At 58.7% G+C, this 21545-nt stretch overlaps 3 protein-coding genes across 3 annotated transcripts; 2 read left to right on the top strand and 1 right to left on the bottom strand.

The window, feature by feature from the left end:
• Nucleotides 1-764: 764 nt before the first annotated feature.
• Nucleotides 765-7376, top strand: BESB_083120 (uncharacterized protein; the record flags this gene model as incomplete). Its single annotated transcript, XM_029366662.1, has 7 exons — nucleotides 765-1153; nucleotides 1807-1879; nucleotides 2275-2360; nucleotides 2827-2896; nucleotides 3182-3281; nucleotides 3605-4216; nucleotides 4636-7376. 7 exons carry the CDS (start codon nucleotides 765-767, stop codon nucleotides 7374-7376), a joined length of 4071 nt encoding a protein of 1356 aa, XP_029217122.1.
• A 2185-nt stretch (nucleotides 7377-9561) lies between these two features.
• BESB_083110 (josephin protein) lies at nucleotides 9562-14049 on the bottom strand (the record flags this gene model as incomplete). The annotated part of the gene is made up of 9 exons (XM_029366661.1): nucleotides 9562-9639; nucleotides 9998-10052; nucleotides 10618-10703; nucleotides 11054-11173; nucleotides 11416-11569; nucleotides 11950-12029; nucleotides 12298-12365; nucleotides 12697-12887; nucleotides 13631-14049. The coding sequence occupies 9 exons, from the start codon at nucleotides 14047-14049 to the stop codon at nucleotides 9562-9564; spliced, it is 1251 nt and encodes a 416-aa protein (XP_029217121.1).
• Nucleotides 14050-18010: 3961 nt separating this feature from the next.
• On the top strand, nucleotides 18011-20262 carry BESB_083100 (ribosomal protein RPS23; the record flags this gene model as incomplete). Its single annotated transcript, XM_029366660.1, has 4 exons — nucleotides 18011-18014; nucleotides 18948-19047; nucleotides 19261-19339; nucleotides 20014-20262. 4 exons carry the CDS (start codon nucleotides 18011-18013, stop codon nucleotides 20260-20262), a joined length of 432 nt encoding a protein of 143 aa, XP_029217120.1.
• Nucleotides 20263-21545: the final 1283 nt, after the last annotated feature.

Here is a 21545-nt window from a genome sequence, read left to right as displayed (position 1 = left end):
CCCTTCTCTTTGCGCGATTTTTCGTGTCGTTGTTCAACGATGCCTTGTCTCTCCATCGTATGTAAAGAACCTGTCTCTCTCTTCGTTTCCGCCACGCTTCGAGTCCTGCCGCTGCGCGCCGGAAACATCTGCACGCCTGTCGCGGTGGGGTTGACGGCGAACAAGTTCGATTCGATCTGCGTCGACCTAATAATGCAGCCCACGGGTAGCTCGCGCCCGGCCTCGAAGTATTCTCGATTTCGGATCTTTCCAGCTCGGTCAGCGGACGGAAGGGTCCAAGTCTCTGCTGCCTGAAACGCGCATTCGACTCGGTCGCCCGCTGCTGACTTCATGTCGCTTCATCGACGCAAAAGACGCCGCTAGCGCCGCGCGCACCGCTTCTTCTCACTCGAGGCGGGGCTTTTTTTGGCTGTTCTGCGCCGCGTTTCGCGTCCCGCGTTGCTCGCCGCTGTCGCTGGCCGCTTCACCGTCGTCGATTGTCTGGAGAGCGGTTCGCCGCGACCACAATGTTTGAGTCTACACCCTGAACTCCAGAGTCCTGGACGGCAGAGACCTCGACGCCATCGACTTCGACTTGAAGCCAGACACTCTGTCTGTCGCTCTGTCGGCCCGCCTCTTAGCGACGTTGCCCTCGCTCTTCGCTCGCTCTCCCTCCACTATCCTGCAACCGCTCGACGCGCTGTTTCCAGACGAAGGTCGTCGTTCACGTCTTGCGTCTTCTTTCCTTGAGCGCCCCTTCCGCCCGTTTCTGCTGCCCTGTCGGCATGTCGGCCTCTGCGTTCGCCGCAGCGCCTGCGGCGCGCGGAGAGGATGTCACCACCCCCCTTCCAGCCTCTGCGGCGGGCTCCGAGGTGGCAGGGTCGCAGGAGTTCAGCCCAGGGACTGCAGCAGGGAGGTCGCTCAGCGCGTCTCTCTCGCGCGATTACGGGTCACTCGGCTGGGACTGCGCCCGCGGCGTCTCCACGACGGACAACCTCAAAGTTCTCCTGCTCAAGGCGCTGCTCAAGCTGCAGCAGAACGGCGGAAATGGCGGCAGCTCCCCTGCCGGGGACCCCCAAAAAGACCGATTGATTTGCGAGATGCAGGCGCTCCTGCAAGCACAGCGCGAAGGCTCGCATGAGGCAACCGCCACAGGCGCAGGCGCTTTTGAAAAGTACTGATATATACATCTATGTATGCGTGTGTATGCACGCGCCTCACGCTTTTCGCGCACGTGACTAGGGGGTCATCGCCCCTCTCAACCGTAGAGCTGAGTGTATCTGCCTTTTTCTACGAAGCGCCGGCGGTGGAGCCGTCGACTCGCTTCTCCGTATCCCAAACAACGCAGGCCTGGATGAGGGCGTTGAGCGTGAGCAGCCGTTTAGAAAGAAGAGATCTCGACAGTCGTGTTCGCCATTGCGGCCGTCTGATAAGCTCCGGACTAAACTCACCGCTCGGCGTGTGCATCTGCGGTGCTCTCATGGGGACGCATGCCTGCAAAGATGCGCGAAACGGGTTTTTTCAGCTGATGAGGAGCGATATATGCGGGTAGCCCTTCGGCTGTATGGTAGTTGGCGTATTCCTGCGCAGCGCAGTTCGTGCGTCTACGTGCTGATAACGGCCCTGTGATTCTCAACTTCACTTGGGGGGACAACGATGTGGAACTGGGATGAATCCTGCGAGAACAAGTGTGCGTTTCTTCGTCTGTCCATCTGTGTGTTGAGCTGCCGCGGTGGTCCTGAGTGTTCGGTCTTATCACGGGCAGAGAGGGGTGTCGCATGGGCGCGCGGGGTCTCAGAGCTTTGGCGTGCGTGCGCATGTCTTCAGGCCTAAAGACGGAGAGAAAGGCGAGGATTCATCGTATCCGCAAACGCCGCAGTCTCCGGGCTCTCTTCTGCGGGTGAGGAAGCGTCTCCCGGTCGATCTCTGCGACTCTGCGAGCGCCTACGGTAGCGTTCGCCCTGGAAGCGGTTGCGGCTGCCCTGCTCGTCTGCGGCGCCACCTTGTGCGGACATATGCCCTGTGTCTTCTTCTTTTTACGTCATTATAGGTATCCATACACCATTGATTCGCGGGCATTTATCGCAGTCTGGATTGGGCGCTCGGCGGGCAGCGCGCCGCCGCGATGCTTTCCTTGAGCGACTTGCGTGCATAGTGTGTCCGTCACGGAGTCTCATACACGCCACCTTTAGAGCGATTTCTTGGCGCCGCGACTCGGTGCTCGGGGTAGATCGCGCCGGAGGTCAATCCGTAGTGTCAAATCGGGGCCGTTCCGTCCCTTTTTTTATCCTTCAGATGTACAGGGAAAACCTGAAGGTCATGGACATCGACTTCAAGTCGCTGAAGGAAGAGCGCTCGCTGTTGAAGAAGCAGCATGCAGAGTACGGGGACAGATGCCGCGTAATCTCGCCAGTGGGCGCGTCCACACGTTGGGTGCCTCGCCTCCTGGCATTGCCGCGTATGCTTCCTCAACGCGGTGCCTTTGTGAAGACACGCGAGTCACTTAGCAATGCATCCGCCGAGTCTCCATTCAGTCGCGTCAGGTTCGGGTTTTTAGCGCGTTGAAGGACCGTGAAGTTCACTCTCTCCTTCCGCGTCGCGTCGTCTTAACCAACTGCACTGTTCACATGCGCAACACGGCCGGGTTGCGGCTGCGATTCTGGATGTCTCGGCAGAATTGTCGCTTAGTGCAGCTACGGCCTGCTATGTGCGAATCGTTTGATTTTCCTCCCCCCATTCCGGTTCCTCCAACGTTTGAGCGCGCCTAGTGTGCGTTGCCGCTGGGGCTGCGTAGCGAGCGCAAAGTGAACTTGCAGAAGTGCGCGTGTGTGGTTCCTCCTGCTTCAGACTGTTCAGCGAACACAAGAAGCTGGACGTCAGCCTGCAACTGATTCTCAAGGAGATTGAAGAGTTGAAGGTACGCCTCTCCCGCTGCAGCGCGCCCCTTGCCTGTTCCTTTTGCGTCTGTGTGCGCTGGGACACTGGACACGTCCCTGCTGCAATATGACATCCTCTTTCTCGTGTAGCAGAGCAGGCAGTTTTTTTTGGGGCTAGATGTGCATGTTGGTTCAGGTCTGTGGTGCCTTTTTTCCTCCGGTTCGCCCTCCTGGTAGCTGGAGGCGGATAAGGGCCCGCTGTGTCTTGTGTGCGCGTGAGTTTGTTGAGACTTGAAATCTGACGCTGTGTGCACGACTGTTCACAGGAGAGGGAGCGGGTCGAAGTCAACACAAATGTGGTTCTAATGCAGTTCATTGTCACGGTCGTCCGCTTGTTGCTCGACGCGCTCGTGGAAAAAAAGAGCGGTAGGCCAAGAGGCACATCTCCACGGAGTTCAGAAGCTGACGCACAGCCACAGTCAGGGCTTCCAGAGGTGATGATGCGCCTCTGCAGGCCGCCCCGCCGATGGGATGCTCGCGTGGTGGACCAAGTGTTCGCAGAAATTCTGATGTGCATCCACGTTTGCATGCAGTGGCGCTCACCCGCGGGTTGACAAGGACCGCGTCCCCCTCCGCGCTACCCCTCCACCCCCCCCCCCCCCTTTTTCTTTAGGGTTTAGGGTCTCTTCGTGGCGCGTGCATGCGGTGTTTGGATGAAGACGTGCTTTTCTGCGGTGCGTGTTTTTCAGTTGACGCCGTGCTTCTGACTTTGCGGCAAGAGTTGGAGACGCTGAAGGTTTCCTCCCATCCGGAGTCGCTCCTGTCTGAGTGCTACAGGAGCCTCCGCAATATCATTGAGCACACGCCGAGGAATGCAGGCACGTCCGACGCGTCCGCGGGCGCAGAGAAGCGGCGAGAGGAGAGATGCAGCAGGTCGGCCTGTGGCGTTTTGCTTCGCGTCATGGAGACGCACACGGAGAGCTCCATTGTGCAGCGGCGCGCGATCGAGACAGTCGAGCATTCGCGCGTGGGGGAGAAGGCGCAGGGCGAAGCAGAGACTGCGGCTGGGGCGAAGGCTGCTGAGCTGGACGCGTCGGCGGAGGAGCTCGAACGAAGCCTGAGAGAGCAGCGCGCGAAGGCGAAGCAGGCAGCCATGACTGCGCTCCTGACCACGCCCGCCGTGGGCGAAGCAGGCAGCACCATCAAGAACGGGCGACGCCAGTCCGAGATGCCCAGACACACCGCTCGACTCGAACTCGCGCCTCCCCCCCACAGAGCAGATAGCGACGGCTCCCTCGTCGTCCACGGTCCCGCCCTCGAGCGCTCGGCGAGGCGACTCAGCGCGACGGCCGTAGGAGACGGTAAGGACGCGCACGGAGCGGCGATCCGCGGGGGGTGCACCCCAGCGCGGGCCCCCGTGAACAGGACGCGAGCCAGCGCCAACGTGGAGCCGGGAAAGGGGAGGGGGGAGTAAGGTGTGTCAGGGGGGAGGGGGGGGGGGAGACCAAAGCCGACGCAACACGAGACGAGAGGGGTGTGCGAAGCCCGGCCTTAGTCGAGCTCTGTAGAAATGCAGGGTGCGTCGACAGGGTCGTAGGAGCAAGCGAAGCGCCGAGCGTCTGTGGAACGATCGACAGAAAGGTTGAGGATGGCGCCGCTGCACGTGTGTGTCGGGCGTGAGCTCTTTTGCTCTCCGTTTCCAACACCTCAGAGGAGGAAAGCTTGGCGGATGCATACGAGCGCTGTGGGTCTGTTGCTTGCTGTGCGTGCGCGTCTCCAGGCGCCTTTTCCCTGGCGGCTCAGTTTGCGGTCGCGGCGCGGGCGCCGGCGCCGCGGGAGGAGCACACGCCCGTGCTGCTGCCCGAAGCCACGTCGCAGTTGAGGGGTCCAGTCAGGGAGAATTGCCCGTTGGCCCCAGTCGACTGTTCGCCCGCGTTCTTGGCTGCGGAGACCGCCGCGGCGCCGGGCGTCTTGCCGGACGGTGGCGAAGGCGTCGAGGCGAGCACGTTGAGCAAGGCGACCCTGAAGCGCGACGCCCGCGAGGCGGAGACTGTACAGAAACCGCAGCCTGCCCGCGGCGAAGGCCCGTGGTCTGGGGAGCCGTGGGTGGTGCCGGTGGTGGAGGGTCAGCGGGTGTCGTCGGCTGACCAGCAGGCGAGTGCGTCGTTCGAAGGCCTTCTTTCGCACAACAGGGAAGCGCTCTCGTCGACTCAGAAGGACATCCGGGAGTGCATCGAAGTCTTGCGCCAGTCGCCGCAAGTCCGCCCGCTCGAGACGAAAAGCGCCGCGGGGAAGCTCGGAAATGCCGGCGAGCACCACACGCCCGTGCGCGGCGGATCAGCTGCGTCGTGCGGTCTGCCGGAGACCAGCGAGACGACGACGACGTTTGTCACAGAGTTGCTGCGGCGCGCGAACTCCGTCTCAGTGTCGCTCGCGGAGGTGCGCAGGGCGCTTGGCGAGGTCATTGGCTTCGAGCCTGAGGGCGCGGGCGCCAGAGGCTCCGCCGACGGCCAGGGCACGACGCGGTCGTTCTACTCCATCCCGCCCACGCCGCTGCCGACGCACAACGGGTCTTTCGAGAATACCTTGAGTTTCATCCTCGCGCGCGCCGCGACCCGAACCGACGTCCCCAGAGACGGCTTCGGGACCGGAGGCTCCAGCGACGGCGAAAGCGACGCGAACGAGAAGACAAGCAAGCGCCCCGTGAACGAAGACCGCGGCCTGGCCTCCATTTACAGTCGCCGGTCGCTCGGAGACAGCGTGGACGGCCTCGGTCAGTGCCGAACTCCGGTAGTGAGCCGCGTCGACCAGTTTCCTTCTGGTCCCTGCGGGCTGCCCTGGTGCTCGAGTTGGTCGGGCTACGTCGCCGCGCCGGAGGGGTCAGTCGGGACCCGGAGGTCCAGCGCGTCCTTCGACGGCAGTTTGCTCACTCCCCAGCCTTCGCGTGTGAGTGCGCGGGGCGGGGCGGACGAGGCGCCGGTCATCCGAGATGGCAGTGACAGCGTGCGCAGCTCGCAGTCGGCAGCGGGCGAAGAGCCGGCGCGCGGACGCGAGGCAATCGACCTCGTCGCCGCATATAAGGCGATGCTGGCCCTCGAGCAGATTCAGAGGAAGGAACACGAAGTCAAGACCGCGCAGGTGCAAGTGACGACCACAGTCGAGAAGAAAGTGGCCTCCCAGCGCAGCGGGGGCGTGGAGCGGGCAGAGCTGAGACAGGTCGCGGCGCCTCTACCAAGCTCTGCCGCGGGCTCCCTCAGAGGCCTCTCGTCCCCAGTCGCGGCCGCGACCCCCTCAGGAGACGCACAAGGAGACGGCACAGAGCGGCACGCGGCGCCCGCAGCGGCGCCGCAAGCAACCGTGCCGTCTGTGTGTGCGTTCGAGTCCCTGGTCGCCGATGAGGGCGACCCGAAAGAAGGCGAGGCGGAGTTGACGGGTAAGAAGCTGTCGGCCGAAGCTGTTCCCGATCGCGCGGCCTCGTCTTCGCATGTGCGTGGGGACTCCGTGGGTAAGGCGAGCATCCAGGGCGCGGTGTCGAAAGCGGTGACGAGCGCGGTGACGCACGTGGCGGCGTCTGATGCCCGCGCGACCAAGTCGGTCACCCAGACCGTGAGCAGATACGAGGTCGAGTCAGGTGGGCGCATCGCGCGGGTGAAGCAGCTCCGCTACCCGTCGCGCATCCAAGTCCGCCACTCGCGGCTGCCCAGCCCCGTCGCCGTTGTCTCCGTCCCGTGCGAAGAGGTCTCCTACGCGCCGTACGCGGTGCCCGTCTCCGCGCTGGCCCTCCCCCCGCAGGGCGTCGCGACCGTCGCCTACTCGCCTGCCCCCGGCGTCTCGGCCGCCGCGCCGCTTGTCGCCAGCTCCGAGGCGACGCAGACCGCGAGCGCTGCTGGCGCCTCGGAGTCCGCCCACGTCAGTCAAACGGCAGGTCGCGTGCAGCAGATGACAGTGAGCCAGGCGACGGCCGCTCAGGCCGTCGCCTACTGCTACCCCGTGGGGACTTCGTTTGCGTACGTTCCTTCGTACGCAAACGAAGTCCCCACCGGCGCGCCACTCGCGCCGAGTGGAAGTGCGAGGTTTTACGGCTTCGCGGCCGAGGGCGCGGAGGGCAGCGCGCATGTGCACCTCGCCGCGACGGTGAAGGCCGCGAATGCCTTCCCGGCGACGCTCGCGCCTGTGTGCTACCGCGAAGTGAAGGAGAATGACTTGCCCGGCGCCCGCTTGGGCTCCACGGCGGCGGGGGCGGGGGCGGGGGACGACGAGAGCAAGATGGACTCTGCGGGCGCCGCGGGAGAGAGGGTCTACGCGGAGTTCACTGCGGAAGAGGCGAGACTCGCAGAGGACGCAGGAAAAGTGGCGGCCTTCGTGCCCTCCTCGTACCCGACGCAGTACGCCATCCTCACCGCCGCAAGTCTGCCGAGCGTGCCTGAGGAGAGCGACCCCGCGGCGCGTGGACTGGACACGTCGCGCATCTCTACCGGGGGGTGGTGCTGCAGGCCGACAAACCCGTGCGCGAAGAAGTGAATGGTGAAAGACGCAAACGGGGCGAGAGAGTGCGCTCGGCAACAGGGCCTTCCGTTAGCTAAAAAGTACCGGACTTTGAGGCGAGAAGCACGCAGTGCCTCTCGTTTCTCCCAGAGCGAGGATCGGACGCCACGGCATCGGGAACAGACACGCCTGTCTGTGGATGTGCAGAATGGGTGAGTGCCGCGTCCAGTCGCTCGCGCGCCGCGCCGCCCACACCTGGGGGCTGACGGCGGCGCCGAAAACAAACAAACTCTGGAGGGACAGGCGAGCGCTGCGGAAATCTCACGCTCCTCTGCCGCGTCGCGCGCGGCCGGCCGTGGGAACGCAGCCCTATTTGACGGCGGGTGGGTTTAAAGCCCAGGCGCCGACGGCACTTGAAGAATTGGCGGTGCAGAGCCGTAAAGTGTGGAGAAACGTCGAGGCGGCGACCGGCGCGAGGGACGCGCGCAGCTGCTCATGTTTGTTTACCTTTCCGTCTGACACACACGAGAGAATCGTGTGTATATGTGGCGCACTATATGCGCCTGCAGCGCCTAGAGGCTCGTCGCTCCTCAGGAACGAGAGTCGTGTGCATACTCGTGACATTTTTTTCTAGCAAACAGCACTGTAAAGAACGTGCGCAAGCGTCCATAAGGTCTGCCTGCATGCGCGCGCGACCGCGCAGATCATCTGCTCATCCGCAGGTGGTGGTGCGGCCTCGCACCGGGACCGTCGCCCGCCTCGCTCGTAGGAGGCGTGGAGTCATTTGTCGGAATTTGCTGGCGGGGCGGAAGAGAGGGCTTTGTGGGGTTTGCGTTCGGCGTTCTCCTGTTGTTTGTGTCCACGCTGGAGTCCTCGTTTTCCGTACGTTTGCGTGTATATGTTTGTTTCATCTCCGCATTTTCCGTCGCTGCTTTAGATCTACGGGGCAACCAGTACCGTTGTGCACCGCGAAGTCTCCTTTTGAACGCTCCCTCCCATATTTCTGCGACAATATTGTCTCGAGTCTCATGTGCTTCATCCCACTGAGAGCACAGCTTCACATGCACCAGCCGCGAAGGCAAACGGCTTCACGTGCCCCCCAGGCGTCGGCGCGCAGCCCGCGTCGCGCGGTCTGCGCTATTATCATAGGGTTTAGGGTTATCTACTATCGTATATCTGACTACCGGATTTAAGGTTCGCTACTACCAAGTCAACAGTTATATTGGCTGCAGCTTCCAAGCAAATATTATTTCCGTGATACTGAAGTCCTACGCTTTTAGCTTTTTTGAGCCTATATTCCCGCCTGTAGACGAACCGCTACACATCAGCGTATATATATATATATATATATATATATATATATATATATATATATATATATATATATAGATAGATAGATAGATAGATAGATAGATAGATAGATTCGTAATCGCGTCTATATGTATCATATATATATATATATATATATATATATATATATATATATATATATATATATATGCGTAATCGCAGGGGCACGTGTAGGAAGAGGCTCCTGGAGCGGTCGAGCTGGGACTCTCTCTACGCGCGCCTGGTTTAGCGCATGCAGCTCGGGAGCGAGAAGATGTCGGGCTGCGAAAGACGGATATTGTTTGTTTGCTGAGTAGAAAGTCACCGCCTGACGCGGTAGGAACGGCGCTTTGAAATCCTTTAAAAAAGGGGAATCTGCCTCGCAACGGCAACGCGTCCCTTGAAGGAATTGCCGCCGTGAGCGCCTCATCCCGCGAAGAAACGTGTGCACGCGAAACGTAAAAATATACATTCACATGTAGTTGCCCTGCCGCTGAAGACTGGCGAACCGCGAAGCTGCATCGCACCACGCGACGCTAGCCACGCATCGCCCTCGCTCCTGAGAGAGAAGAAAACAATTCGCTCCCCGTCCTCCCCCCCCTCCACGGCCTCTCCACGAAACTCCGACACACCAGACCCTGCTGCATTGCTCAACGAACAAGCGGGTCCCCCTAGGCTGACATGCACGCGCTAAGCACGCATAAATCTTTGTTTTCAAACAGGCGTGCGCGTCGCCTTCGAGACTCGCGGCCCTGCAATTATGCAGATTCTAAAGAGAGTGACTGGAGCCCGCGAGACGGCGGAGCCTTCTGCTGTTGTGGCTCCTCGCGCGCCCGCGCGTCCTTCCTCCATGCTTCAAATGAAATCCACTGCGTCACGCAGAGAAAAGGGGTTACAGCTGCATCATCATGAGCTGCTCGCGTCGCTGGAAGCCCAAGTCCTGCAGATCGCGGCCCTTGACCGAAACGCCCTGAAAAAAACGGAAACGTGCATCCGTGCTAGCAGAAAAAGCGGTGAACATCTCCTCACCTGCACGCCAGCCCATTTATTCAAAGCGCACACGACCCGCTGAGCAAGCAGAGAAAGCTTCAACTCCACCACAAACACGAAGCAGGTCGCGCGCGGCGGTATGTGCGAGGTCGCGTAACCAACAGCGCACATTTAAATTCAGATCGACGTGCGTAAAAATCGGTTAGGGCGAGAAAAAGAAGAAAGTCGCGACGGGAGTCTGCACAGCCTGCCGGCAGGGACGCGCATCAAACAGACGCCGAAAACACGCTTTCAGACGCGGAGCCTAGGCTGTGCGGACTCCAGCCGAGATATCTCACCTCGGCATCCGCTTCGCAGAGAGAGATCTGGCCGCTCAGTTTACAGAATTTCCTCCTGAAACACGCAACGCCGCGAAAAGGCGCGCCTGTGAATCCCCCCCGAGCATTCGTCTACGCAAACGAAAGCGTGCTCATCTAGAGCTCTATGTATGTCTCGAAATCAGGGGCATGCGTGCATTAACAACATAAAAGGAAAAACTGTATTATGTTCAAACTTTACATTGGATATGTTTCAGTGTTGACTGAGCAAATACCACGGCAACGAACTGATCATACAAGTTTGGACGGAATACATGGGTCGGATTCTTGTTGGCGTAGCGTCTGCTTCGCGACTGGGTGAACGCTTTTCACGCCTGGTAAGCCTCGATAATACGACTCCTCTAGATCTTGACCCCGCGGGTCGGCTTGACATGGGAGCTGGACTGCGGCGTTGACCAGACGCGAGGTTGACAAGTCTGGATGCCTCGGAAGCCGCTGTGGCGGCGTCTCCATCGGGACATCGACATCAAAACCTCTTTTCGCAGATGTTAGTTTTTCATAAAATTGCTTATTTTTCAGATTACGTGAATGGCTTGTTCTAGAGAGCAATCGCCTGCATCTGCGCCAGCTGAAACTCTCACCGAGGCACCGTCTGAACAAGCACGCAGGACGCGCCAGGCGTCGGGCTCCGCCGCGAGGCCTCGTACTCCGCCCACTGGAAGACGTGCTGTACAGAGAAAGGCACGCGGCAACAAACACGGACCACCCATCTGCAAATGCGAAGCAATACGGAAAGGCTTGTCTCTGAGACACTGAAAAGCTGCGCACGCGTGGCGGCCTTCTCGACTCTGCGGACTCGCGGACACGGAGACGATTTTTCGACAGAGAGACATCGCTCCAGTCGCGCGACGCAGAGACAGCCGTGAACGCCAAAGTCACAACAGATCTCTCGGGAACGCCGACGTCTCGCGCGAATCTCCCCGGCACAGGAAGGCCGCAGAAACTCTGAAAAAGACGAAAGTGCTGAAGAGCAGAGAAGGCATCCAACTCAGGCGCGACACCCGTGGCGTCACATACCTCCATCGTGTCTGCCTTGCGGAAGCGGCGAGTGACTCTTTCGCCGTTTCGCAGTCGAATCACGAGGGTACAGATATCCTGAGCGTCCTCGGGGGGCTCCTCCGGGGGCGCCTGCATTTCCTGCAAACCCGAAAGCCCGCATACACAGCCACACATGTAGATGCATACAAATATACATATATATACGTATATGTTCCATATCTGTACACACATGTGCGCAGTACTCGATCAACGCACTGGACTCAACGCACTATCCCAGACAAGTCATACACATGCATGCTTGAATACTGACAGATATGTAGATGTATATGTAGATACAGATGCATACAGATATTGTGTTTTTCGGATTTTCTTCCTGGTACCTGCTTGTACGTTTCGAGCGACAGCCGCAGGGCCTCGCGCAGCTCAGGATCGTCGTCGAGATCGCCGAAGTCGCCGCCGATGCCGCTGGGCTCCGGGCTGCTCTGAGCGGCCGCCGGAGCCGCCGCCGCGCTCCCGTTGGGCGCGTCCAAGCGGCTGAGGAAAAACGAGGAAAGAGGCGGCGCACAGAGAAAACGTGTGCTGGCGCACAGGGAAGAAACACGCCAGAAAGGCTCCAAATGAAGCGTGAGAGACCCGCGGACGCATGCACTTCTTCCACCTGCCTTCACGGCTGGAGGCATGGAGGCAAACAGGTGTTTGCACGGGCGCGCGGCCTTCCCCCCCCCAGCATCCAGTTGGAGGAAAGTAGTCTCACAACAAAGACGCGGTCACGCACATGCGCCTCTTTCCCGCGTGCATGGAGAGATACAGTCAAAGCGAGAGCCTGGACTGAATGGAAAGGGTCGGCGGCTGCTGAAAAGGGAAAGGCCTCAGCGAGTTCCTCCCGCAGAAACAAGCAGATGCAGTCGACGTACTAGCCGCCTTCAGAAGGCCAGGTGTGCTCATCGCGCTTGCCGCGCGGCGCCCACGCGAGAAACGAACGCCCTGAGTCGCTCTGAAAAGAAAACGAACGAAAGGTACTCCTGAGAATATCTAGTTAAGGAAACATGGAATGTGAAGCAGAAAAAAACCTACAAAACTCTCACTGACTCCGCCGTCGCCGAAACCCAATAAAGACCAAGCCCAAGCAAGAGGGGACAAAGGAGCAATCATTCAGCAAAGATGCGGCGCGACGGAGTTCACGTGTCCTTTGGTGCTCTTCAAACGCGCTCAGCATCACCCTCGCGCGTGCCTCTCTACTGATAGGCAATTCTTCAGCTTACGTCGTCTGCATGCGCCGCGGCTTTCTTCGCGTCCTCAGCTTCCTTCGCTCTCGCCTGAGCCTGCAACGCTACAAATGTAAGCACGCGAAACAAAGACAGAACGCGCATAGGATGCCTCTCATTGCACGTCATAAGCCCCTCGCACGGGGACGCGCAGACTCTTTCTCCGGAAAGCTGCATGCATCCACACTCCAGTATATCCACGCGCCCTGACGAAGGCCGCATGCGCCTCCGAGGCCGGCGAGCGACTAGAAACTGAAAGGCGTGGAATCTGAATGCGTGAGTCTGTTGCACTTCAACATTAGATTCCGCTAATACAAGTGTAGAGCTGTAGAGGAAGATCATAATCGTATATAATTCCTGCCCGCGGCGTTTCGTTTCGCGTCATGTGCGCCTTACCCTCCATGTCGCGCCTTGTCAAGTAGAACTGATGCATCTGCACCTGTTGGGGTTGCGGCGAAGGCAGGGGTCCGACGTCTCGCCGCGCAACGAAGGAAACGTAGCCCTGAAGAGTCAGCGAAGTCAAAAGATTTTTCAGCTGCTCCGGGGACACCGCCACGGGGCTGGGCTTCAGGCTGTCCAAGTTGTACCTGCAGCGCATAAAAACAGAAGCAGAAATGGAAAAAAATCGCGAAGCTGCTCACTACTTATATATAGCACGTAGATATGGATATTTATGCGGCGAAGAGGGGGACAAGGAGGCAGAGAGAGAGAAGAATCCACTTCAGATCGACTCGAGGGCACGCAGAGAGCGGCGCGAGCTCGTCTGGACACAACCCGAGCATGCTCAGCCGGAGAATCCACGCGGACGAAGGAGAAATCTGCAATTATTTCTCTTTAGTGCCTCATCCTCCCCCTTTTTCATGGGAATGGCGAGCCAGCGTTCATCTCTGTCGTCTGCCAAGTGTCTTCGCTCGTGCCCAGTCTCTCTCGCTGCAAGAGACTCATTTCTGTCCTCTCGGGAAGAGCGTGGGAAGCAAGCGGTGCGGAGATGGACCGCGTGGGGACCACAAGTTTTTCTCGCAAAAATACAGATGCGCGCCCACAGATTTGGAGGTCTTCTCGCTGAGGATGCTGACTCGAAAACGCATGTCCTCATACATCGTAGCAGCGAGAGGAAACGACTACGAAGAGTCGTCATGCGAAACCAAAGACGGGAGAACGTGTGGGTGAACAGGTCGGAAGCGGCATGCAACCGAAGGCATGACACCTGAATCTCTCTTCTCTCTCGCGCTCCTCTTTCTCTTGCTGCGGTAATGTGTGCGGCAGATGGCAGTATGAATATATTTATGCGCTCCGGTTTTGCTGCGAATTCTCTGGCGCGTCTGCGTACCAAGTGCCCTCAACTTTGCGAATCGTGAACCAGTGTTCGTTGAGGTTGAAGATGAAACCTTCCTCCCTTCCAGGGTTAGCGAGGACTTCGCGGACTTCGGGTTTCGACGTGGAGAGGCACTGAATGTGCTGCCTCCGCAGGCACTCCATCAAGACGGAGACGTTGAAGAATCCGTCATGCGCGACGTTTCCAGACTCGCCCTCGAAGAAGTCGTTGTAGGCCGAGGCGTCCGCACCCTCCGCCATCAGCTGGCGCTCGCGGCGATCGAACTCGTGGCCGATTTTGCACATCTCCGTCTCGTTGTAGACAGGGCCTTGGAGCAGCGAGTTGATGCAATGCAGCGCGCACATGCGATTCGCGCCCTGCTTCTCCCAGTAGACGACGCCTCCGCCAGAGGCCCGCGGGCGGACGGCAGTCATGGTGGAGACAAGACGAACGAAGACGAACGACGGGCGGACGGCGCCAAAAAGAACGCACACGTGCCGTGAAAAGCGATGGATGTCGCAGAAACAAGGGCGAGGAGCGGAGAGCAGCGAGAGGGGGGGAAACTGGCGCCACGGAGAACGCAGGAGAGAAAAGGCAGCGCCACGCGAAACGCAAGAGAAGGAGAAAAGAGGCGAACAAGACACAGATAACGAAACAGGGCAGTCCCTTCGAGAACGCGCGCGGAAATGCGCGCAGCGGGCTGAGACGCGCTGGAGAGCGAAGACGAAGAGAAAAGCCAAAGCGAGGGGAGACGCAGAGGGAGCGTAGAGAACCGACCCCTCGAGAGCGGAGACGAGAAGGAAAGACGGCCCCAGGAGTAGAAATAGTCGGACTGAACCACGAGGAGAGGCGAGGGGACTGTTTTCTGCTGCGAAGAAACCAAGTCGCACCGCAGTGAAGGAAACGGCACTTTTTCAGAGGAGGAGGCAGACCAAGGCTTGAGGAGCGGCAGGAAATCCAAGAAAAACGAGAAAAAATAACAAAAGGCGACGCGTCGCCGCTTCGTTGAGCGTCGCCCTCTTCAAGACAGAGAAGGCGAAGGACGTGCGTTTTAGAGGATCGGAGAGAGAGCAACTCCAGCGGTCTCCCAGAGGCAAAAAAGACAATTGCAGAAGCAGACAGCAGGGAAGAGAGAGGAATAAAACCAGAAAAGAAGAGGAAGAAAGTCCACGCCAAACCGCGGAAAAGACAACCTTCGAGCGAGGAGTCGAGCGCCCGCCGGCGAAGACAAACCGAGCTAGTCTCTCTCGCAGCAACGTCACGAGTTCATCCCTCGCATCCTAGGGCTGCCGACCGCGCAGAAATGGGAAGGACAAACTCGCGTCTCTTTGAAAAGAAACGCCTGCGAAGAAAGCGCCAAGGGTCTGCCACGAAATCCGTTGAAAAAATCAAAAATCGCCGCGCATTCCCGATGTCTCTCTCGGGCTGGAGAGCTGCGCGAAGTCGAGGGCGGGCGCGCGGCAGAGAAAAGGAGGCGTTGAGAGATCGCAGGAAGCTGCAAAGAGGGCCGCAAAAGAACTCGCAAACTCCTTCTCCTGTTTCCACCTTGTTTCTCTCACACACGTGCTGGAAAGAGGATTCGTCTTCTGATGAAAGATAGCGGGCGCATTCGAATCACTCAGAGAGAAAACGGTGCGACGACGCGCAGGGAGATCGAGCACGGCGAGCGGAGAAAGACTGGGTGAGCAGCAGGGCAAGCAGGGCTGCGGCATGAAGCGGAATGAAGAGAGGAGGCTGCCGGCAAAGGGTCAGAAGAAAGAGCTACGCGGCAGAAACGCGCCGAGAGAGTCGGCCGAAGGAGCTCGCGAAGGTAGGTCAGCCGAGAGTCGCAGAATCGCCAGAAGATGGTCAGGGTAGAACGGGAAATTGAGTGGAGAGGCAGAGAGCGAGCCTAGGAGCGGCTGGCTTCAGACGAAGGCTCTCAGGGAAACGCGTGGGGAACGGAGTGACAACTGCCACAGAAAGGGGGGATAGCGGGCGCCTACCGCGGGGCGGTACGGCGGGAGTTCAAACGCACGGAGGCGAGTGGGGTCGCCGCGAAGAGTTTGCGCGATAAGCAGCCTAGGAGGCACAGATGAGCAAACAACGCGAGATGAGACAAGCGGCAAATTTAGCAGAAACCGCGAGAGGAGAACTTACAGAGGAAGGAATCAGTGCAGGGCATAGGTCGTGGCTGCATCATCACGGCGTAGAGGGCCTGCAGGGAGGCATAGGAGGCAGGTCGAAACACGAAGTGCGTGCCTGCGAAAGCACCTGAGACCTGAGAGAAAGGCTTCGAAAAAAACGCAGCGCGAGTGAAGCGCCCTTCTTCAGAGTGTGGAGCGGTGCTCCTGCAGGCTGTCGCACAATCGAAAGGATCGAAAGGCCAAAGCACATGGGTCAAACGAGAGATTTGCAAGCGCAGGAGCCTCCAAACAGTTGCAGAAACGCGACGAGAATTGGGAGTCGCGCAGGCAGTCGCTGGCAAGCCCATACCGCATCCCCCCGCCGTCGCTTCTGCTACGGTGGTCTCGCAGAAGCCGCCTGTTTCCACGACTCTACATTTCGAGAGACAGAGTACGGGGCTACGGTCTTCTCATGAGGCCGCCCCTCTTCGCTCTCCACGCTCTAAGCTGACAGACTATCCGTGTGTCTTCCGTAGGGAGCCGTAGACTTAAGAGAAAGGCCCTAGGTAAGATGCGATGCATAGATGTAGGGATTCATAAGCCGCTTTTCCAGCCAAAACAAAAACGTGTGGTTTCTTACGCAGTCACCAAGGTCTCGGCTGGCGTGACGGCCGCCCGTCCCTTGCTGGAGGCGCATTCAGAAGGCTGGAGAGTCCGTGTGAACGCAGGTCTCTCTCTATATTTTTATACATCTATATCATACATGTGTGTAGATGTGTGTATGCACATTTACATGTTCGGAGGAGCCTTCTGCTGCAAGGATGCAGGATCGTCGATTTGCCTGGTTCTTGCTGGAGCAAGGTTCGCGTATCGCACTACATATACACGCTCAGGCTGCAGGCCAACACATATTTGCCTCTTACGCAAAAAGCTGCGGAATATCGGCAGAGAGGACCGTTCACAGTTCCCACAGCTTGCCGTGGAGTGACTTGGGCGAACAAGTTGCAGAGTTCCTCAGCCCCGATGCAGCGGGTACGGCGGTTTGCGACTATTTTTGGCGCATGTACTACGCGTACAGAACTTCTACAGATGCGAGCAATTTCACTCTTGCCATCAGTGCGTGTCAGCGTGCCCAGCAAAGGCCGCCGCTGTTCGATACCCTGAGGCCCTGTGTCGGAGTCAGCCACGCGCCCCTCCTTCGGCGATTTGGTCAGCTCATACGCCGAGTAAAGAGGAAGCGCACTGCATCTTCCAGGGTGCCAAATCCGCCTCTTTCCCGCGGCGGAGCAAAATGAAGAGAGCCTCAGCAGCTCCTCACCGCTGGGTCTAGTAGTCTTTTGCAGTGCTGCGGAGACAAGATGACCCCGGATCTAGAGCTGGTGACTGGCCGCGGACACTCTTCTTTACACAAGATGTCGATGCGGATGCTATATAGATCGGCGCAAGTAATCGTGTGTAGAGAAAAGCTGCGCAAGTCGCGGGGCTTCTCAGAGCTCCTCACGGGAAGCGAAGTCTCCAGAGGACTGTGTTTCGAAGTGGAGATCGGTGCGGGCTTTCGCCTAGCTAGCGTGGATGGGGCCGCTGCACACACCGTCTATGCAAGAATTCATGCAAGCTCTTCATTTGCCTTCCCCAAAACACTGTGCGGGGACCGCAGTTTTCTTGAGCGTCGCGCAGGAACGTTGAAGCGGCAGCTGCTGCGGCGACGCAGCCCTCAGAGGGGCTCTACTCGCAACTAGGGCCGCGGGGGAGCGAAGTCGGCGGAGGGGAGTGTACCAGAGGCGGAGGGACGAAAAACTGGCAGAGAGATTCCGACAGAGAGAGCAACCAACACGAGCTGCGAAAACGAGAGTGGAGCCGACTCTGGAGAGGCCGGCGACTCGGCTGAAAAGGCGCGCGCATCAGACAGAAACCGCATCAGACAGTAACCACACACCCGGCAGACGCGCCGAGCATGTAGAACTTCGAAAAGGGGGACAGCTTGCCCAAGAGGCGCCGTACGTAGGTGGCTCGCCGTATATTAGAAAGCGTGTACAGAGTTTGAAGCACACCGTCTTCAACATGCGACCGCGCAGCGCCCGACGCATGCAGAGTGCGCGCGCGCCCAAGGCGTCACCCAAGGAAGAAGAACGGAGAAACGGCGGGAGAGACGGCGGGAAAAACTGGATGTCGCCTGGAGGAGTTTCTTGGAGGCAGCGGCGCTCCCGAGGCCGGTTTCACTCGTGTATTCATTTTCGTGATGCCCCGAACTTCTCGTCCCTAGTGTTCACCGTCATCAACTTCTGCAAAAATGGGTGAGTCTGCAGAGCAACAGGAAACTTGCGCGTTTCCTCCCTCGCCGTTTTCCTCTGTATCCCACACGGACACGCAAGTTGCAACGCACAGAGGAAGCGTGGGGCTCCAGCCGAAGCCGCTCTCGCGGCGTTTTTCTCCATCCAAAACTGCCGTCGTTCCGTCACTTGTCTGGAAAATTTGTCAGGGTTTTCTGGTTCGGTCGCTCTGCGCCACTGCCTGGAAACCGCGGCTCGTCAGGGAGCGCATGTTTCCTGCGGCAGGGAGGGGGACGGGGGTTCAGGGCCGCCGCAGAGAAAGAACTCGAGGAGGGAGTGCTGCGCCGACTGTGTCTGTTCCTTCATCGCCGGTCGGAATTGGGAGCAATTCGCTGTCTGAAATCAAGGCTCTTTCCGCAGGGCGTACACTTGCCGGGTTGTCTTTCTGTGCGGCAGACGTTTCCGTCGGCAGTGGGGCTGGAATTCAGAAAGCATGCGCCCGCTCTTTCCTCCGCGTCTGTCTGTCCTAGTTTATTTTGAGACCTCTTTTCCGTTGAACCTTGCGGCGATATTTGCGAAAAGCTCTTGTATCCTATAGCGGTTTGTGGAGGGCGGGAGGCCGGCTACCCTCGTCCCGTTGTAGCAGCGAGTGACATCCGCCTGAGGAATCTGGCAGGTCGCCCTGTGCATTCCGTCCGCGTTTATCTGTGCTGCTCTGACTCAAAGCACTCAGCTCGAGAACGGAAAAGACTGGACTGTGCAAAAGTTCGAGACGAAGTGTGCAGGCGAGCCGTTCTTTTGCGCTCGTTGAAGGCAGCTGCGGGTGTGTGTACACCTGCGTGGTGTGAGTTCTATTGTGCCAGCGGAGTGCGCAGTGCCTCTAAACTCTGTTGGGGAAAAAAGTTGCCTCGGTGGTGGAGTGATTCTGTTTTCTTTCTTTCCGCGCTTTGTTCTCAGGAAAGCCTAACGGTATCCGTACCGCCCGCAAGCTTCGCTCCCGCCGTAGGCTGCAGAAGTGGGCTGACAAGACCTACAAGAAGGCTCACTTGGGAACCAGGTAGGTGACTGTTTTGCAACTTCTCGTAGATCTTGCAGTTTAGGGGCTCTTCAACCGTCAGCGGCTCCCTGCTCTGACAATGTGCGTCGAGTTCCGCGACACGGGGCCTTGCCAAGGGGGGACGAGGGCGGCTATGGCCGCGGACGCTGTGTCCCTTGGCTGCTTTCCTTCGCCTACGCAACGGCCTATTTTTCTTCGCGTGGATGTCTACAGATGGAAGGCCAACCCGTTCGGAGGCAGCTCCCACGCCAAGGGCATCGTCGTTGAGAAGCTGGGTATTGAGGCTAAACAGGTGCGTTGGACGCTGGGGGAGTCTGAGGGCCGAAGGCGCTTCTTTCTGCGCTGCTCTTCTTTTGGCGGTTTCCAAGACATGTCAGCTGGATACCTCGAACCTGTTCAGGATGCGTGCCTCGCTCGTCCTGTCGGCGAAGTGTTTGCTTCTCACTCTTCTTCGCCTCGCTGCTCGGCGCTGGCGGACGTCAACCCGATGTGCACGTGCAAGGCATTTCCACTTCCCTTCACAGGCGTTGCTCTCGCGCTGTTCCTTCCGCGCGCAGAGTGTCACGGGAGGGGCACACTGCGAGCTCGTGGAGGTCCCATTCCGCCAGCTTTTTCTGTCCGCTCGCATCTCGCGTGCTTTTGAGTGGTGTGTGGCAGCTCTCTGTCGCCTGCAAAGGAGCGCGCGAAGACGCGGGTCGTGGAGAGAGTCTGGACGGAGTGGGATGCAGAGACGTTTGGGAAAGGAGGGCTCTCTCCTTCCTCATAAGGTTCCTCTCTTTCACTCCACGTACATCTGGAGCTCTTTCCGTGAAAAGGAGAGAGTGAAGCGTGTTGTGCACTGCCTTCCTTCCGGTGTGGTAAGGGCGTCTCCTCGGGTTGGCTCTTTGCGTCGCGCTTTTTCCTCGCGCGCGCTCTCAGGTGAACGTATATTCGTTTGGCTGTTGTGTGCTTCTTTTCCGTGTGCAGCCCAACTCTGCCATTCGTAAGTGCGTTCGCGTCCAGTTGATCAAGAATGGCAAGAAGATCACGGCCTTCGTTCCTCGTGATGGTTCGCTCAACTACATCGACGAAAACGACGAAGTTTTGGTTGCCGGTTTCGGTCGTAGCGGGCACGCCGTCGGTGATATTCCCGGTGTCCGATTCAAGGTCGTGAAGGTCGCTGGTGCTTCCTTGCTCGCGCTCTTCAAGGAGAAGAAGGAGAAGCCCCGCACGTAAGCAGTGCAGCAGCTCACGAATCAGGACGAGGCATCTCTTTTTCTTTCCAAAGCTTGACCCGCGCCAGGAGACAACCGGAAGAGGGCTGTGCGCAAGAGTGTCGGGCGCGCTGGGCGTGTCGCGGCGCGCGCCCATCCCTCTTCAGCTGTAGTACAGAACAGGCGCGCGCGTCTGAAGGCTCGTCGCGAGGCGAGGGCGAGGCTTCCGCGCGGCAGCGCAGGGTACAGGCAGTTCGCGTCCACCAGCGGCGCTCCACCCAAGGCTCTCTGTCGTGTAACGGGGAGAGAAAGTCGGGAGCGCAGGCGCGCGGCAGGTGGGGAGGAGGCGGCGAGTCACCACTATTCCTTTGGGGTCGTCGTTTAGTTTGACTTCGTTTCCTCCCTCTCCTCGCCTCCGCCTTCCGCGCGGCTGCCTCCCGCTGCTCTCCCTCCTAACTGGGAAACCAACTTCTCGTTTTCTACGCACGCTGGCTCTTCCTCACTTTGCGCGGCACCTCGACGCCCGACGCCAAACTCCACCAGAGCAAAGAGCTCACCGTCTCTACTCTGTAGAGCTCTCGCCAGCGCGGCTCCGCAGCCCTAGCGGCTCATCACGCTTCAAGAAAATCGGACTTCTCCCGTTTTAGAGTCTAGGTAGCAGAAGCCTGACGCATGCATCCCTACGGTTCGCACGAAACACCAACCACTAACCCACGTGCGTGACGCTGTGCAGGAAGTATCACACACATGCACGGGTATATATACATACACTATATATATATATATATATATATATATATATATATATATATTGCGCGTGTGTATTTCAAGTAAATGTGGAGGCCACCTATTCTAGGGCAAAGGGAACCCTCACTCTGCAGGCGCAGGGCAGCCCGGTTGCGCGCTCTTTGGTCGTCGCAAGTAGAGACCTAGACTTCAGATAGCGCAGCAAAGAAGCGGGTGGGCAGTGGCAAGGCGCCTACAGGTGTCATCTGCGCACGGTACTATGAGGCGCGAACATTAGGTCAAATTCGCTGCGAGTTTGGGAGTGGCGGAGGCTGCTAACTGAACAGAATTATAGGGGATTCTGCTAAAACGAGGTCCCCAGACACAGATGTGAAGCACAATGGCAGATACGGTCGCAGAAAGAATTTCAAACCCGTGGAGAGAGACAGGTGCCGCACGCAGAACAAGAACTGGACGAGTGGCGGAACACCGCGCTCTCTGGAGAAGTAGCAAGAATTCAGGGCACACAGCATCCTGCGCGCTCTGACGTCTCTTTCCCTTTTTCGTGGCCTCCGCAAG

This window comes from Besnoitia besnoiti, chromosome VIII (assembly GCF_002563875.1).
Source record: "Besnoitia besnoiti strain Bb-Ger1 chromosome VIII, whole genome shotgun sequence".
NCBI lineage: Eukaryota > Apicomplexa > Conoidasida > Eucoccidiorida > Sarcocystidae > Besnoitia > Besnoitia besnoiti.
Note: the sequence above shows the minus strand (reverse complement) of the source record. Positions and strands in the feature narration are given on the sequence as shown.